This window comes from Eublepharis macularius, chromosome 18 (assembly GCF_028583425.1).
Source record: "Eublepharis macularius isolate TG4126 chromosome 18, MPM_Emac_v1.0, whole genome shotgun sequence".
In the NCBI taxonomy this organism is placed as follows: Eukaryota; Metazoa; Chordata; class Lepidosauria; order Squamata; family Eublepharidae; genus Eublepharis; species Eublepharis macularius.
In genome coordinates this window covers 10,964,492-10,982,094 of record NC_072807.1, presented here as the reverse complement: position 1 = coordinate 10,982,094, position 17,603 = coordinate 10,964,492, and the positions used below count along the sequence as shown (strand labels likewise).

The following is a 17,603-nucleotide window of genomic DNA, read 5'->3' as shown; positions in this document are numbered from 1 at the left end:
TATCTGTCCCACTGCCGCCTGCTCAATCACCTTTCCCAGAAATGGGAGGTTCAAGACTGGGTGATAATTGACCAGGTCAGTGGGGTCCCATGATGGTCTCTTCAGGAGAGGTCAGACCATGGCTTCCTTTAGTGGCCTGGGAAAACCCCCAGGATTCCCATGGCTGAGCACATTGTCCAGGAATGTTGAAGCAGCCTGGCAGCAAGCTAGGCCTAGTGGGCCCTGAGATGCTGGCCCACATACCTATTTGTAAGCATCGTAAGAAAACAGGATGGGCTGAAATATGTATGTAATATGCTACCCTGAAAATGGGCAAGATCAACAACTACCCTTCCGTGTGCTTCCTGTATCGTAGCCTCCACCTTGTGGAAAGGCCTCTCATGTTTCCTTCATGCCATAAAGGATGTAGAACGGAATTGTTCAGGAGGGCATTTTTATAAAGGCAAGAGGGCTATATTAGAATGGTTCAGGAGGATGCCTTAATAAAGGTAACAGGACTGTGAGCTATACTCTGTGTATTGTATGCATTATCTATTTGCTGTATGTATTATCCTGCTCTTCCTACACCTTCTTCTACTTATGCAATACCATTTTTCAATATTATTTCTAATAATGTCATATTTTCCTATATTCAGGACTTTTTTCCAGCTTTTTTTTCAGAACATGGTGGAATGGAGTTCTGGCACCTCTTGAAAATGGTCACATGGCTGGTGGCCCCGCCCCCTGATCTCCAGACAGAGAGGAGTTTAGATCGCCCTCCGTGCAGTGGCATGTGACCATTTTAACCAAGGGCTATTTAAACTTTTAAAAACTCTCCCCCTTGTTCCAGGTGAACCAAAGTGATGTCATTGCGCGGTCCCGGAAACGTGTGCGCACTTTGCGCGTGCACACGTGGTACCAGGGGCACCACCGCCCACCAGGAGTTGCCCCCTGTGCTGGCAACCCACTGAGTTCCACTACCTCTTTTCCTAGAAAAAAAGCCCTGCCTACATTGTATTTCCATTCTGAATCAAACCTATTATTCTATGCTGCAGGGTGTCCGTGTGCATGGAATTTTTAATTTTCTCATATAAAAGCATCCCTACATGTAGAAAAACTAGGCTGTCCCGTTGTGCATTACTTTTTCTACATGCAAGGAATTTTCTAAATGGGAAAGTCTCCCAAACTGTGATCTTCCATCTCCAGCCTGAGGTCAAGAAAAGCAACCTTTGTTTTGCTAAACATGTACCCCAATTTTATATGTCCTCCTTCTGCTTTTTGTTCAAAAGTGATGGTTGTCTCCTTTAAAAAAAAATTCAAAAGGACAAAAGGGACTTCTATGGGTCCCAGAATTATCTCCCATAATTGTCTAGTGTTTTTCAGCCAGCTCCACAGGAACATACATACAATTTCATTTTCCATCAAGCTGGCTGAATACACAATAGACAAATTAGGAGAGATGTGAACTGTTAAAGAAAAATGGATGTGGTCGACGTCAACTGGTGCTCTGCATGTCTGCATCTTGGCTTCCCTCTCCAGCTCCCAGGGTCAAGGGGGTCATATCTTACCATATTCCTTTACTTCAAATCGGTGTTCTATGTTGTTTCCAGAACGTTTCTGTACCACCACCTTGTAGGTACCCAGAGCAGGCTCAAAAGTGAGAGGAAAGGAGAGCCGGGTGAAGCCGTTCTGCAGCTGGACATCTTGCCACTGAATTAAACGGTTTCTGTGGGGGTCCTGAAATTGACAGCCACAAGGCATGTTATAACCACGAAGGGAGGGCTCAAATGCTCCAATAGATAACCATTACCATGGTCCCGCTCCAATCAAAGTTAATGTCATGTATGCCTGTCTGCATAAATGCCATGTATATGTTAAGTACTACCTGTCTAGCCTCTGGGGCTAGGAAGAGTTCTGAGTGCCTTTCAATGCCTATTAATTAGGAGCTCAGTGTGTTATCTCTGCTTTGAAGTTTCGCTGTGAGAGCCAACCTCCTTGGGCCCAGCTGCACCTAACGGAAACAGTGCCTTCTCTGGGAACAAGGGTGATTTCACGCAGGGAGTCTAAACTGTGGTACTTTTTGTCTCTGGCGTGCGCGCCAAATTTCCAATGGGCTTCTTACCCAGGGGTGGGACCTTACCCTAAGTCTAACTACTCTTTCTCGTAACCCATCACTTCTGCCAAGTTTACTGTCTGAACACCTTGAACCTGATGGATTACCAATAAAAGTTACTTCAACCAAATCACTGGTGTGTTTGCTGTGAAGAACTGGGGAATCTACCTGCCAAGGACTGACACTTATTCTGCAATTCGAAACCATCTCAATAAGTTTAATAATCAATGTGGGGAAAACAACAACCCCTTTTTGCAACCTTCTTGAGCCATTCACATCTAGAGTTAATGTTTAAAGCATTTCCTCTCTTCTTTTCCTCCAGTGAAGAAGTAGATTTATTGTCATTAGCCATAGGCCATCACAAGATAAGTAAAACATACTTCATCTAAAGACAGTTACATCCAGAAGCATCATTAAAAAAAAATTAAAATAAACTGTGCAAGGAATCATACTGGGCATAAGGGCACCCCATTCGGAGAAGCCTCGGATCTGATCTTCTTGGTTGTTAAACAAACTGTGAAACTCTACAGGATACATGACTGTCACTGTCTGTTAACAGGAACTCGATTTTCTCAGTTTTTGAGTATGCTGCTGCAGCAGGTAAAAGTCCAGCCAGAAATTTAATTTTAGGTGCATTATATAGCAGGCAGTATAATAAATAATGAGGAAGGTTCTCCACTGCAGATAGTCCACAAATACAAACCTCCTCCTGAGACACCTCACAAGTGGGATTTTGGAAGGGTCTTGGAACCATAGATCATTGCCAAATGCTCTATCGATTGGCTTATTCCGGGATTAACGGGCCAACAAAGGCACTATGTAGCGTTTGTTGACCTGGCTGCCACTTTTGATTCAACTGGGCAAAATTGGCCAAAATAAATATAGATAAGAACCTGTTATTTCTACTCCGTGAGCTCCATAAAGGCACCACTGCACAAATTACAGTGGGAAACTTGATCCCTAACCAACAGTATCCCTATCAGTAAAGGTGTGAGCTGCCCCTTTATTATTCAGTCTATACATAAATGACGTTAACGAGCATCTCTCTGGCCCTCAATTCAGGTTGGAACAACAGAAAAATCTCTTTTTCTCTAGTGTATCATATTTAAAAAACTTATTTGCTTTAGATAATCTGCCACTTGTGCACTCGGCTCAAGGACCCTGTGGCGGAACGGGCGCTGGCTCTCAGTCTGGGCAACTGAGCCGCCGTCAATGGCCTGCTAGCACTGCTATCTGCCTCCCACTGTCCCTGGTGGGCGTGGCTCACCCTCTTCGTCGCTGCCACCACTCACTGATTTGTACACCGCCTGACTGAGGGGCAGCGAGCCCCCTCTGGCTGAATTTCCCTACTGGGAAGTGAATTTTGGGTGGGCCCTGGAGAATTGGCAACCCACCCAGGTCTGGCCTGATCAGTTCTCCCGGGCTCCCTCCCTCCCTGTAGCGTGCCAAGTGGGGGAGGTTACGTAGTCAGAGCACAAGGTCCTTTATATTCAAAAAAGTATAATTTATTAACTATATACAGAGCACTATATACAGAGCAGGTAAAGGCACCACACATAGGGGCAGACCCCCCCCTTCAGCACTCATGGGGCAGAAAATCAAACTGAAGAGAGCCGCCGTCTGCTTTCCCTACCACACTGTTCCCTGCTCTGCCTTAAGGGGGGGGGTCTGAAGGAAGGTTCCCCCTTTTATTTCCTCTCTGCTGCCTCCCAGGCCCCCCACATTTAGGGCCTGGGCCACCGGGTCTCACCCCGCAGCAGGAGCCTCTCCCTCTTCAACCCAGAAGGCGACTCTTTTTTCTCCTCAGGATCGTCTGCGTCTCTCCATTCACGCTCCACCCCTTATTTCTCCCGCACTTTCTTGGCCCTGGGGCAGCTGGGAGTTGTAGTCCAGGAAGAAGGGCATCCCACACCAAGACTCCTGCCGGCCCCTCCCTGGCCCCACAGCCCATCAGACCTCAGGGGGAACATTTTCCCCCCTTTTTAAAACAAATTAACTGCAACCAGCACTCATCTCACCCTTGGCAACCATTTCGTTACAGACCCTCTCAGCACTAGAGATGTGACTCCTATGTGAACAGCATGGCTCTTGTTGGGGAGGAGACCCAGTGCTGGTGAGACCACATAAGGAGGACCAATGTAATGGGAAATTCTGGGAGCATCAAGGTTTGGGGGCCTCAGCCCTAAACTGGTTATGAGGATGAACTCAAGCAGCTTTGCAACATGTTGATGGCATTGGATTTGCCAATATTTTTACAGGGCTTCTTTAGCAAGTCGCTAGAGGGACTCTTGAGCACACTCAGGGGTTCACTGCCCACTGTTCTCAAGGCCAAAATGGTTTGTTCTTCTCCGGGGGTCGAATCCTAAGGGCTGCAGAGCCCTGCATGGAAATCTGTCACTGCTGGAAAGCTGCTGGAGGGACTTAAACATTTGGAGACTGCGGCACAACCAGGAGGCTCTTTGTCTGAAGATTTAATTGTTTAATGAGGCAAATGGCTAGGGGAAAATGAAATGTTTCACAAGCATGCTTCTGCACGTTAATTAACAGAAACATTTGGTTTTACGGTACGGCTGTTTCACGAAGTTTTCTCTTGTTGCCTGACAACCTGAACTGAAAAGATCATTTCTATCCCTGAGGTGGAAAATCCCCTTCACCGAGGGGCTTAATTCCCTGGGAAATTCATTAATTTGGGCTTACACCAGACACCTTCCTAATACTAATGGCTCTGGCCACACATTAATAATAAATAATTAATAATAAATAATAACTGCGCTTATATAACACTCTTCTAGACAGATTAATGCCTCACCCAGAGCGGCGAACAAGTTAGTGTTATTATTATCCCCACATTGCAGCTGGGGAGCTGGGGCTAAGAGGAGTGGCTTCCCCAAGGCCACCTACTCAGCTCATGGCAGTAGTGGGATTCAAACCAGTAGAGTGCTGATTCGCAGCTGAACCATTTAAGCATTGTGCTACAACACTGGCCCATCCTCCCACATGAATAGTGTCCCCAGTGGTTGCCTGATGTAACTGTCTTGCTTGGATCCAGCGAGCAGCAACTCCTGAGGAATGCGTATAGAAAGAGCTCGTTTGGTGTTGGGATTAAGAGCAGCAGGACTCCAATCTGAAGAACCAGATTTGATTCTCTACTCCTCCGCTTGAAGCCAGCTGACCTTGGGGTCAGTCACAGCTCTCTCGGAGCTCTCTCAACCCCATCCACTTCACAGAGTGATTGTTGTGAGGGTAATAATAACACACCTCGTAAACCGCTCTGAGTGTGGCATTAAGTTGTCCTGAAGGGCAGTATATAAATTATTATTATTATTATTATTATTATTATTATAACCCCATCTAATGTCCATCTGGTTGTGCCCTGTGTGCAGAACAAAAACAACAAAAAACTGGGGGCCATCCACAGATTGTAAAGGGACTCCCCAGGTTGGGAGAAAGATATATAAACTAAACAAACTGGAAAAACAAAAAAACCAGACAGGTGAGGGCTGAGGGTGCTCAGAATCTGGTAGGATACGGAAGGCAAATTCATGTCAGGAGGAGAACTAGCCTGTGCCATACCCAGAGGGCTTTTGAAAGCCAGGAAGGGAAGATACAAGGACTGGGGGGAATTTCCTAATCCCCCCAAGTGATTACCCCACAGCCCCCCCCCCCAACTACTTGTAGTGTCTAATTAGGGTCCTCATTTCAGAGCAAAAGAACTCAAGAAGGATCTCTTTGGCTGGAGTCTTATGCTGAACCTTTTGTAATTCTCTCCGTACCCACAAAGGTCCTTTGTGATCTCCCCTGGGCAGAAGTTGCCATTGCAGCCCGAGAAATTACTCACTTACCTCGATGTAAACCAAAGGAAACTGTGGAGAGAAGAACAGAGGAAGAAATCAGAGATAGTCCAGCAATAGACTAATGCCACCTAAAAGCAATTGTGGGCTCCCTCAGCCACTCTCCCTGACAACAGCTTAGTTTTTCGCCCATTAGCAGGTACCAGTCCTGGGGGGGGGGGGGGGTCTGTGAGGCAAAAACCTGCACTTCACACCTGGCAATGAGGGTTAGGTCCTTGGTTATGGTTTCCAACCTCCAGGCGAGGCCTGGCGATCTTCCAAAATTACAACTGATCTACAGGCTACAGAGATCACGTCCCCTGATTGCTTTGGAGGGCATTATACCACACGGCGGTTTTGCCTCTCCACAAACATTCCCATTCCTGTAGACCACCCCCAAATCTCCCGGAATTTCCCAGTTGATGACGGAGCTTCTGCCAGGGAGAGTAATAACTTGGCAACTCCTTCTGAACACCCAATAAGAGTTTGCTTTAGGGTTGCCAGCTCCAAGTTGGGAAATTCCTGGAGATCTGGGGGATGAAACCTGGAGAAAACCTGGAGAAAGTGGGGTTTGGGAAGGGAAAGGACCTTGGCATGGCATCATTCCATAGAGTCCACCCACAAAAGTAGCCATTTTCTCCAGGTGAACTGATCTCTGTGGCTTGGAGACCAATTGTAATCCCAGGAGATCTCCAGCCACTACCTGGAGGCTGGCAACCCTAGTTTGCTTGCATGTGTGGAAGCCAGTTTGCAAGGTTCGGGTCTGACCTCAGACAGGAGTGCACACTGCGGGGGGGGGGGCGGGGGGGCGGGGACCACTTGATTCCTGAGAACTGCTTGGACATTTGTATTAATTTAGGAGGGCCACACTACATTAACCCCAGAAGAGCTTTATTTTCATCCCCAATCCCATTGTGGTCTTTTTCTGACTGTACCTGCACCAGTCTCAGCAGAGGTCTGTCTGCCGGCTGCTCTACTCTCTAAGCAGCCCCCTCGCTCTTTCTGCACCTCCACCGCTGTTGGGCATAAGGTGCTATCAGGTCACAGCGGGGTCAGGTGACCCTCTTGGGATTTTCAAGGCAACAAGACAAACAGAGGTGATTTACCATTGCTTGCCTCTGCTGACTACCCTAGACTTTCCATCCAAGTACTAGCCCGGGCTGACCCTGCTTAGCCTCCGAGACGTGATGAAATTGGACTAGCCTGGGCCATCCACGTCAGGGCCCCATCACTCTTACCCCTTGCTTGTTCCTTCAGGCTCTGTTTCTGCCCTCCATCTGCTGCTCGGAACTTAACAAAAGCATCTCGGCTATTCACAGCCCCCCTGTCTGACACATTAAGACCCTTCATATGTATTAGATCTGACATTGCGTGTCATTGTTGCCATTAATTCTGGCTCTGTCATGAGCATACAAAGACCATTTAGGATGTGGGCGGAGGTTCACTTTTACTTGGAAATCAGGAGATCATCTGTACTCTTTTGACTCATGAGCTGACTTTATAGCTGCCGAAAAACTTTGATTTACTGCTGCATTCTGACAATAAACTTGAAATATTGATCAGGGGATTGGGACTAAATATAAAAAGGAGTCTTCTTTTTAGAAATTGCAGCTCTGTTGGCTCTTTTTTTATGCTGACGTTTCCTCGAGGGATATTAATTTTTAGAAGAGGGAGTGTACATTTACCATGTATGCATATAAATATCATATGTACATTTCAAAAAGGAATGTTTCAGTGGCCAGTGACCACAGGTCTAGGCTGCCAGAGCAGTATGTGTGGGGTCCTCCCAAGTAAACCTCCATACCACATCTTCAACTCTAGACGGAGCCAGGGCTTTTTTTCCGGGGAAAGAGGTGGTAGAACTCAGTGGGTTGCCAGCACAGGGGGCAACTCTTGGCAGGAGGTGGTGCCCCTGGTACCACATGCACGTGCTCAAAGTGCATGCGCACTCCCAGGACCAATGACGTCACTTTGGGTCAGCTGGAACAAGGGAGAAGTTTTTAAATATTTAAATCGCCCTTGGTGAAAATGGTCACATGGCTGGTGGCCCCGCCCCCTGATCTCCATACAGAGGGGAATTTAGATTACCTTTCGTGCCGCTGGAGTAGCGCAGAGGGCAATCTCAACTCCCCTCTGTCTGGAGATCAGGGGGCGGGGCCACCAGCTATGTGACCATTTTCAAGAGGTTCCAGAACTCCATTCCACCTCGTTCTAGCTGAAAAAAAGCCCTGTGGTACCACCACTAAAAAAGCCCTGTCTCTAATTTCCATTGATTAAAAAAAACAAAAACCCTAGCTCTAAAGCTATTTCTGTGAATTATTCTGGATGTTACTGTGATGTCAAGATGAGGCTTACCTTCTCATTCAGAGGAAGGAAATCTTCATTCAGAGAGATTATTCTAAACAGAACTGAGAAAGAAAGAATTTCAATGTAATTTTGTAGCTTTGTCTGAGCCATGTGGCTCAGAGTCTCTCTACAGAAGATTTCTTACATGAGGACGCTCAAGTGCACGACTCATTTTGAGGGGAACGCACAGGAACGCAGCTCCCCAAAGAGGTCATATGTCAGGTGGCCCCGCCCACTTGACTCGGCCATTTTGTGCCTGTTTCGGCCTGGATTGGGGCCAAAACAGCCCGGATCAGGCCTCTGACGGGTGGTGGATCACTTTCCCGCTCATCAATGGCCCGATCCTGACCATTTTTGGCCCTTTTCAGCCATTTTCAGCCCCTTTTGCCATTTTGGGCCTGATTGGCTCCAAAACAGCCAGAATAGGTGATGTCAGGGGGTGTGGAATATGCAAATCAGTTATACTAATGACACACTTCTAGTGATGGCAAGAGGTGTGACATATGCTAATGACTTATGTTAATGAGCTATGCTAATGAGTTCCTCCAGCTCTTTTTCTACAAAATGACCCCTGCTCAAGTGTAATAGGGAGACGCAACAGCCAGGAAGCGAAGTTTAAAGGCTCTGTCAATTTCAGCTCTCTACACAAGAGCGCTCCTCAGAGGCTTTGTTACTTTCTTCTTTGCCTCCAGGAAGGCTCTGTCAATTTCACCTCATTACATAAGGGGAGTTTTAAAAAACAGAGCTAGATGAGATTGATCCTCAGCGGGTTTATTACATTTATCTTCGTCTCCATAAATGGGAGATGAAATTGACCAAGCCTTTGGGGAGGGAAAGATGAAATTAACAAACCCTCTGAGGAGCGATCTCTGTCGAATCTGTTATTTTTAAGCTACCCTTGTGTAGAGAGGTGAAATTGACAGAGACTTTGGCTGTGTCTTTTTAAACTACTCTTCCCGGCTAACATTGTGTCTCCCTACACTTGAGAATCCCTGTGTAAGATGTCTTATGTAGAGACATTCACAGAAATACGTCACATATAGGGCCAAGCTACAAGTGATGAATGACACTTGAACGGCAAGTGAACAGACCCACGTGTATTCCTCCCTGTTCACTTGCACTCCACTTGCCCTCCACTCGTTCACTTGCACTCCACTTGTTCACTTGCATTCCACTTGCCCTCCACTTGCCCTCCTCCCTGTTCACTTGCACTCCACTTGCCCTCCACTCGTTCACTTGCACTCCACTTGTTCACTTGCATTCCACTTGCCCTCCACTTGCCCTCCACTCGGGCAAGTGGAGTGCAAGTGAACAGGGAGGAATACACGTGGATCTGTTCACTTGCCGTTCGAGTGTCATTCATCACTTTTAGCATGGCGGCAGAAGGACCCAGGTTCAAGCATCCGCGGTATCTGCACTTAAGAGGATTTCAGGAAGGGATCCGTGTGCACATTCTTAGGCGCCTCCTTTTGTTGTCTCTGCCTTCTTTTTATGGCTCAGGTTGCCTTTGGATGTTGGAAAGCCACCAAGAGGGGGACTCAAGTGGAAGTTGTGCCACAGATTTATCAAAGGATCGAAAAGGTTGTACAGGATTCATTTCCGCACTCGAGCCACCTGCTTACCTTTCTGCCCTGGCTTGTAGATGGGTTTGTCAGTCTGGACAAAGGCCAGGCTCTCCAGGTTCTTGACCAGCACCGTTTTTTGGCTTCTAAATGTGTGTGTTGGCCCTTTCACCACCACTCTGAGGAGCACTACAGATGAACCATTCCACCTGGGAACCTGCAGAAGAGAAGAGGGGGAAGGCGGGAGGGCTTGGGATCTTCAAATGGCCGTTTTCTGGCTAACGAGTAGTTGTAAGGGCGATTCAAAACAGATACGTCCTCTAGCCTGAAGACTGCTGATGGATGGGGAGAAATGCAAAAGCTTTCCAAAAGTCACAGGAAAATCAAACTTTTCCACACATTCAAAACACAATTTGTTGTCGCTTATACAATGCGATCCCCTTCCCAGTCTACATATACTAGTTGGTGATGTGGGGAGAAGTATACCATTCCATACCAGGAGAACTGATTTACCCCACCTTTAAAAAAACACCCATCCTTTTTAATTTGTGACATCAGAGTTTCTGTTTCAATGATGAGGCATTTTTTATAGACAAGGAACACATCAGGTTTCTTTTAAAAAGAGAGAGTTAGAGCCGTTTGGTGTCCAGTGTTTTCCATTACCTCCAATCAGAACTGCTCCAAATGCTACCTTGTTCAACTGTCCAGCATTGCCCATCCACGTTGTCCTCTTCTTGAGAGTGGATTTGGGGAGATCAGATCACATGACCTCTCAGTGTACAGGGCCAACGTTTTGGGCTGAGCACTCCGCCTCTACTCTTTCCTCAGCATCTTCATCATGCTCACATTTGTTCCTGACTATTCCTGTCCACAGGTACAAAGCCTACGTGCACGCCATTTGAACATGCAGGGATCCTTTGCTCTTTTGTGGGAAATGGACATAGGAGAGGCGGGGCTGGCATGCTTGGCCCTGTTCCCCCTCTTCATGTATTGGCCCTGTACATCGGTATGTCATGCATACAGAGCTATAATTACCCTTGTAATTTGTTCAGGGGAAAAAAAACCCTCCACTTAGTTGTTATTTCTAGGAGCAAAACAATGTAACTAAGGGGACAAGAGGTAACTTAAGGAAATAACTTCAAAATCATCGAAACATAAAAATAACTGTGCTTATTCAAGTTATATACTCCTCACCCTAACAAGTTATAGAAAATAAAATATACATAAGAACTTGCTTGCCAGTGGAAGGAACCTGTCAATGCAAAATACCATGTCAGATCACTGGACAATTCTTTTACACATTTCAGACACAAGGCTGCAGTTTTCCATGGCAGCCCAGTGTCTCTCACAGTGACAGTGAAGTCCTAAGTGGAGTTACTCCAGTCTAAACCCATTGAGCTTAATGGGCTTAGACTGGAGTAACTCTGCTTAGGATTTCACTGTAGTTTTGCCCTGTTTTTTTCTTGAATATCTAAACAGAGATCAAATTTGTGACTGGTCAATCACAGTAATTTTTTTTTAAGAAAACTTAATTTTAAAAGGGTTTTGCTGTGGAGAAAAGGCACAGTAAAAATGGAACCAAACTAAGAATATACAGTTGACTCTGCTGAGTGACTTCAGGGCAATGGTAGCTTGTTTCTTTGCCAAATTAGTGGGTAGTTTCAGATAGGAACAGAAATGGAAGTAATGCGCAGGCACTAACTGTGAATGGGATGCACCCAAAGAAGTCCTTCTCGGCCAGCACGTTATCGATCAGGCTCCTGTTCTGTCCTTCATATTCCAAAGTGATGCTTAGAGACACAGATTCATTCAAGTGGCTCAGATGGACACAGATCTTCTCAGAGGTCTCAGCATGGATCAGAAACGGTACCAACACCAGGTATTGGCTGGAAAGGAAAAGACAGTCCCATTGGAGGATCTGGGAGTGGTTTGCTATGACAAATTAGGAGGATGTACATGACCGAAAAAAATTAAGTTTATTGTCCCAGTGTTTATTTCCCTAAAAGAAAGAAAAGCACTCATGGACGCATGCACTGGATCATTGTGACTAGAATATGTTAACTTTTTCGGGGTGTGTGCATGTGACGACATTCATTCCATTTTTGTCTCTGGTGAGTAAGATTTGCATATTTGTATAAGTGCTTTAAAAACCAGCCACTCCAGTTTAAACAACCCTGAGGAAGGAAAAGAAACATATATTTGTTTTTGTTGGAACTTAATTTAGTAATTATAAATGTAAGGGATAGAACATTATTATGGTATATGATCATAGCGGCAAGATTGTTGTATGCACAATATTGGAAGCAAGACAAGATACCAGAAGTTGACGAGTGGATACAAAAACTTTTGTGCATGATGGAAATGGACAAATTAACTAGAAAGCTAAAAGATCAAAGTTCAAATGATTTTCTGACAGATTGGAGAAAACTGAAAGATTATTTGGAAAAGAATTGGGATGTAAAAGATCAGTTGTGGTCTATGGATAATTTTTGATGAGTATTATGTAATTTGTTGAATTTAGTATTGAGTGTAACTTTACCTTTGAACATTATGGAAAATAATAGAATTAGAGGGAACAATGTATGAATTATAGGGTCTAAGTGCTGTTGGAGGTCTGATGGGGAGGAGGGGAAGGGTGAGTTGGGGATAAATTTGTACTCAATAGGAGAAAGAAATAGCGAAGTGTATATGTTTTCTTTTATGTTTGTTCTCAACCTATCCAATAAAATGTTTTTTTAAAAAAAGAAAAGAAAGAAACATATATTTGTTGCCTTTGGCAAGAAAGAACTCTCGCAAACCACTGCCTCTCTGCCCTCATTGGAAACACTTTACGGAGAGGTCTGTGAGCAGAACTCCAGGGCTAAGTGGGTGCAGAAGCTCCCACCCGGATTGCAGTGTCTTTGCAGACTGATAGAGGGAAATATGGGCAGGAGTAACTGTGCCACTCTCAGAGTCATACAGAGAAGGAGCTTCTGCCCCTTATGCACAATGTTTTAAGGCGAACCGGTGTGTATGTACATGACGGGGTAGTAGCTTTGCCATCTCTGCCCTGACCGACGTGCTTTCATTGGAAGGTGTGCATAGGTCCTAGATAGGCACACACACCTTCGTGTGATCAGGAATCCAGAGAAAACAAATACCTCTTCTTCCTAGGCACATACCCTGACCTTGACACTGTGATGTCCCTGCCTCCCCCAGTTCTCTCTGAAATGTTGTTTAAAGGGCTTATGTTATGTACATACAGTGAATACCAAATTTACTATTAGCTCAGGACTTGGTGAACACAACTCCATTGCTGTCATCCACTCGTCTGTGTTATTCTGCCAAGTGACAAAGGAGACTCTGATTATGCTTCTGTGTCTGAAATCCAGGGAAATGATTGGGATTCTACCTACCACTTAATAGGACTGATTGGGTGAGCAGCTGAGGAAATGGTTGTGTGACTTACAGCCAAGCTACAAGTGACGAATGACACTTGAACGGCAAGTGAACAGACTCACGTGTATTCCTCCCTGTTCACTTGCACTCCACTATGTGATCAAGTGGAGTGCAAGTGGAGTGCAAGTGAACAGAGAGGAATACACGTGAATCTGTTCACTTGCCGTTCAAGTGTCATTCATCACTTGTAGCTTGGCCCTCAGTCAATGGATGCCTGTGTTCAGAAAAAGACAACAGTCCTGCTGCAAAGAGCCTGATCGATTCCAAAAGAGGAGCCTGCATGGTGTAGCATTGAGTGTGCTAGACTAGCATTTGAGGACCCGGGTTCAAATCCCTCCTCAGCCATGGAGATTGCTGGATGAACTTGGGCCAGTAACTCTTTCTCAGGGTTGCTGTATGGGAAAATGGGGGAGGGGAGAGCCATGTGTGCCATCCTGAGTTCCTTGGACGGGGGGCAAGATAAAAATAAACTCAATCAATCCATCAGTCAACAGAGACCCTCTGGATGCCCCTTGGAGAGCAACAGCTCAGCCCAGTTACTGTTTCTCAGTGTCAGTCTCTTGCAGTTAGTTCCCTTCAAGCTCTCCAGAGTTAACACACAAGTGTTCGAGATGAAGCAACTTTAATGAGATCCATACAGTTCAGGGGGTTCACACAAAGGTGGCAATTGGCAGAAGTGACAATTCAAACAAAGCCATAGGGGAACTTGCCGCCCTTTGGGGTCCATTGACATTCTGACATGAAACCCCAAAGCAGATACATGGGAACTGATTAGTTTAGACTAAATGAAGCACAAAGTGAAAATATCCCAGTCTCTGGGAAAAGATCCAACGTTCACTACTAGCAGCTCGCCTTCAAGGATACTCGCTGTAAAAGTGAAAGTACATATTTTCAACAGATAATGGAGAGGCCCCACCGGCTCTCCTGCATTTTATGTTAGCAGTTAAGACACTCTCAGATGACCTATAACAGAATACAGCTTTAGCAGAATACAACCCCCCCCCTAACTGCATCTTCTCTCTCCTCCCCTCCTCTTCTATATTTGACCAGTTTCTGTACTATGCATCTGACGAAGAGCACTTGATTCTCGAAAGCTTATGCTACAATAAAATTGATTCATCTTAAAGGTGCCACTGGACTCTTTTTGATTTAGCAAAACAGTAATGACCAGTACAGAATGCAGAATACAATAACGGCAGGTATGCTGGCATACATGACACTCAGTGTGTGGTGCTCAGAGATAATTTGCTTTTCAAGACAGAGCTTCCATTTAACTATCACACCACGTTTTTTCTCAGTGAATTCCACAAATTAAGTATGGGCTGATTCCGCACACGTTGGATAATGCACTTTCAATGCACTTTATCAATCGTTTGAGCTCCCAACCTAGAGCTGACAATTCTAGCGTACACCCGATGTGAAAAAGATTATTAGAAGAGGACCTGAAAATAACACAGCCAATATTGTAAAAGCATATATCTATGGTGCAGCCTCAACTAGAGTAATGTGTGCACTTCTGGTTACTGTATCTCAAAAAGATACAGCAACAGCTGGACTGCACAGCTGGAAAAGTGCTGAAGAGATAAGCTAAGACGATTAAGAGGTTGGAGCACCTTTCCTGAGAGGAAAGACTAGATGGTCTTAAGTTTAAGTTTTGAGGAAAGATAGTTAAGGGGATACATGGCAGAGGTTTATACAATTAAGTATGAGGGGGAGATGGACTGGGGAAAAATTCCCCCCTTTCCTGTAATACTTGAACTCAGGGAACTAAGTGATTTTTAAAAAGGTTTTTATTTTTATTTGAAAAAGAAAATACAAAGAAGTACAGGTTCAACAATTAAATAGTACATGTTACTATGTACGCAAGGAGGGTTGGAATATTATAGAACGTTGATGTTACTATGTTAAAGATATTTAACATGTATAATTACTGAAGAGTTGAGAAGCAATATCCTAATTTACTGGTATAAAAAAATCTCATACAGTTGGTACCTTTTACAATTTGTCTGATTGTCTAGGTTAGGAGCCATTTTGTCTAAAAAAAGATGCCATTTTCCAAACAACTTCGTTTGAGGTCCATGGTTTCCTGAGCGCGCAACGCTATCTGATATTTTATCTAATATAAGAAATTCCCATGTTTTTACACACCATTGGCTTACTGTTGGAGATTGGTGTCTTTCCCTTTGGCAGCTGTTAAAAGCGCCACAATGAGTTCTTTTAAAATATTTGGTATATTTGAGTTACTGCAATAATAAAACAGTATTGTCTGGGGTTGATCATTTTGATTTGATATAGAATTTGTTGCCAAAATTCCTTACTGATAGTGCAGGACCACCAACAATGGAGAGAAGAACCCTGCGCACAACAAGATTCCCAGCACAGAGGCGAAAAAGGAGGGTTCGTATGATGCAATCTGACCGGTGTACCTTAACAGTATTTTATAAGATAGTCAGTGAAGTTGATGAGCAATAGTTTCAGGATGGACAACCTGCTGGAATATTAAATAAAAATATGGGTATGGCCAGAAATGCACACCGTGTCTGTTCTCCAAATATGAAGGTTTTAAATTTTAAAAGAAGGGTGCTATCTAAAGTTTTTCTATTCCATTCATCATCCAGGGGCAGTCATTCTCTGAATGCCAGAGCTAGGAAGCTGTCCGTTTGTTGGCCCTCTAGGCAGCTGGTTGGCCAATAGACGCTGGACCACTGGTCTAATCCAGTGGGGAACTTGACATTCTTACATTACGGTTAATAACCATGGACAGAACTCTCTTCCCTGCATTTGCCTCACTCTTTTAAAAAAACTACTTGAGAGTTTGCACCACATCTTGAGCTGTGAGTTCCACGTTAAACAAGTTGGGTTTAGAATCCCCCTCTGTAAAGTGGTGTGGAGAGAGCATCAGCGCGGCACACTCTGGGAAGTTAGCAGAATGGAGCCATGGGCCAAGCTAGAAGTGACGAATTACACTTGAATGGCGAGTGAACAGACTCACATGTATTCCTCCCTGTTCACTTGTGCTCCACTCGGGCTCCACTTGATCACATGATGAACAGACTCACATGTACAGAGCTACAATTACCCTTATATTACCCAATTACCCATGTAGTGATCGAGTGGAGTGCGAGTGGAGTGCGAGTGAACAGGGAGGAATATCTGTGAGTCTGTTCACTCGCCATTCAAGTGTAATTCGTCACTTCTAGCTTGGCCCCATGTGAGAGACAAGGACGAGAAAACAAAGCCCCTCCCTAGCCCTCCCACTTACGGTTCTGGGGTTGATGTTGAAGCCTCTCCAGGAATCAGGAACAAGAGAAGGAGCAAGATCCTCGGTCCCACAGCAAACTGGTCCTTCCCCATGCTGCTTAGAGGTAGCTGGCACACAAGTTGGGCAGAGGCTGGTTTTGTGCCCTGTCTTGCTCCCTCAGGCACCAGCCTGCCAGCCTCTTTATACCGGCTCTCTGCAAATAGCTTGCACAGCACGTGAGATAAAGGCTGGGGGCTGGGAGGGACTCTCTGGAGAGAAGAGGGAACCTCAGCCTTCACCTCTGAGTCACACAAAGCCGGTTCCCTGGCAAAGGGAAAGCAGCAGAAGAAAGGGCTTCCTTGATGGGCCTGCGCTTGAACCAGTCACACTGCAAGGAGACTGGGCTCCAGCAGGCAAACTTGTCCATCAGCAGGAAAAAGATGCTTCACTGCAGGACGTGGTTATTCTGCCCAGGATTCCTTCCAGCAAATTCCTCACAAAGCACGTGGGTGAGGCTGGCACCAAGTTCTGTGATAGAAATTACCTTACACTGACAAATAATTCTGGAACGGACACTCTTCCTTGCCACGAGATCCCACTGGACCCCTATGCAGCACTCTTTCCTTGCCCTGGTAAACAGAAAAGAAGAATGTGCAGTGCCCTGCCCAAAGGTCTAAAGAACAGGAGCCAAAAACAGCAAGAGACCATGGCTACACAATATGAAACATATGGGTACACAATTATCAGAAAATAATTTATGTAAACTACAGAATAAAGATTCTCAAGTATACAAAAGTACAGTGTCAATTAATTCAATCTACAGTAGAATAATAATGTACAGTCATCTGCAAACCACAATCAATAAATGTAGGTGATGCAATGATGCCGTATCCCCTCAACCCAAAGTCTCAGTGATCAAAGCGAAGTCTGAATCAACATCCTTTACTCAAGAGTTCTCCAAAATATTCCACACCAAGAATCTCTGCTGGCAGGCGGGAAAGGTTGAGGGTTCCCAGAGGCTGGACGGAGAGAGAAGCTCCCAGCAAGGGGAGCAGAGACTGGAGATGACGGTGTCGTAAGGTGGAGTGCCAAAA

At 45.2% G+C, this 17,603-nt stretch overlaps 1 protein-coding gene across 1 annotated transcript in view; it reads right to left on the bottom strand.

The window, feature by feature from the left end:
- The window catches only part of LOC129345291 (alpha-2-macroglobulin-like), a 78,202-nt gene extending 61,306 nt beyond the window's left edge, over positions 1–16,896 (bottom strand). Inside the window, exons 1-6 of the mRNA XM_055002350.1 lie at positions 16,531–16,896; positions 11,533–11,716; positions 9,891–10,047; positions 8,278–8,330; positions 5,935–5,955; positions 1,548–1,716 (exon numbers count right to left, since the gene is read on the bottom strand). Of these exons, the coding sequence (XP_054858325.1) occupies positions 1,548–1,716; positions 5,935–5,955; positions 8,278–8,330; positions 9,891–10,047; positions 11,533–11,716; positions 16,531–16,622 (676 nt within the window). The 5' untranslated portion in view covers positions 16,623–16,896. The remainder of the gene's footprint in view (positions 1–1,547; positions 1,717–5,934; positions 5,956–8,277; positions 8,331–9,890; positions 10,048–11,532; positions 11,717–16,530) is intronic.
- Between the last annotated feature and the right edge of the window lie 707 nt (positions 16,897–17,603).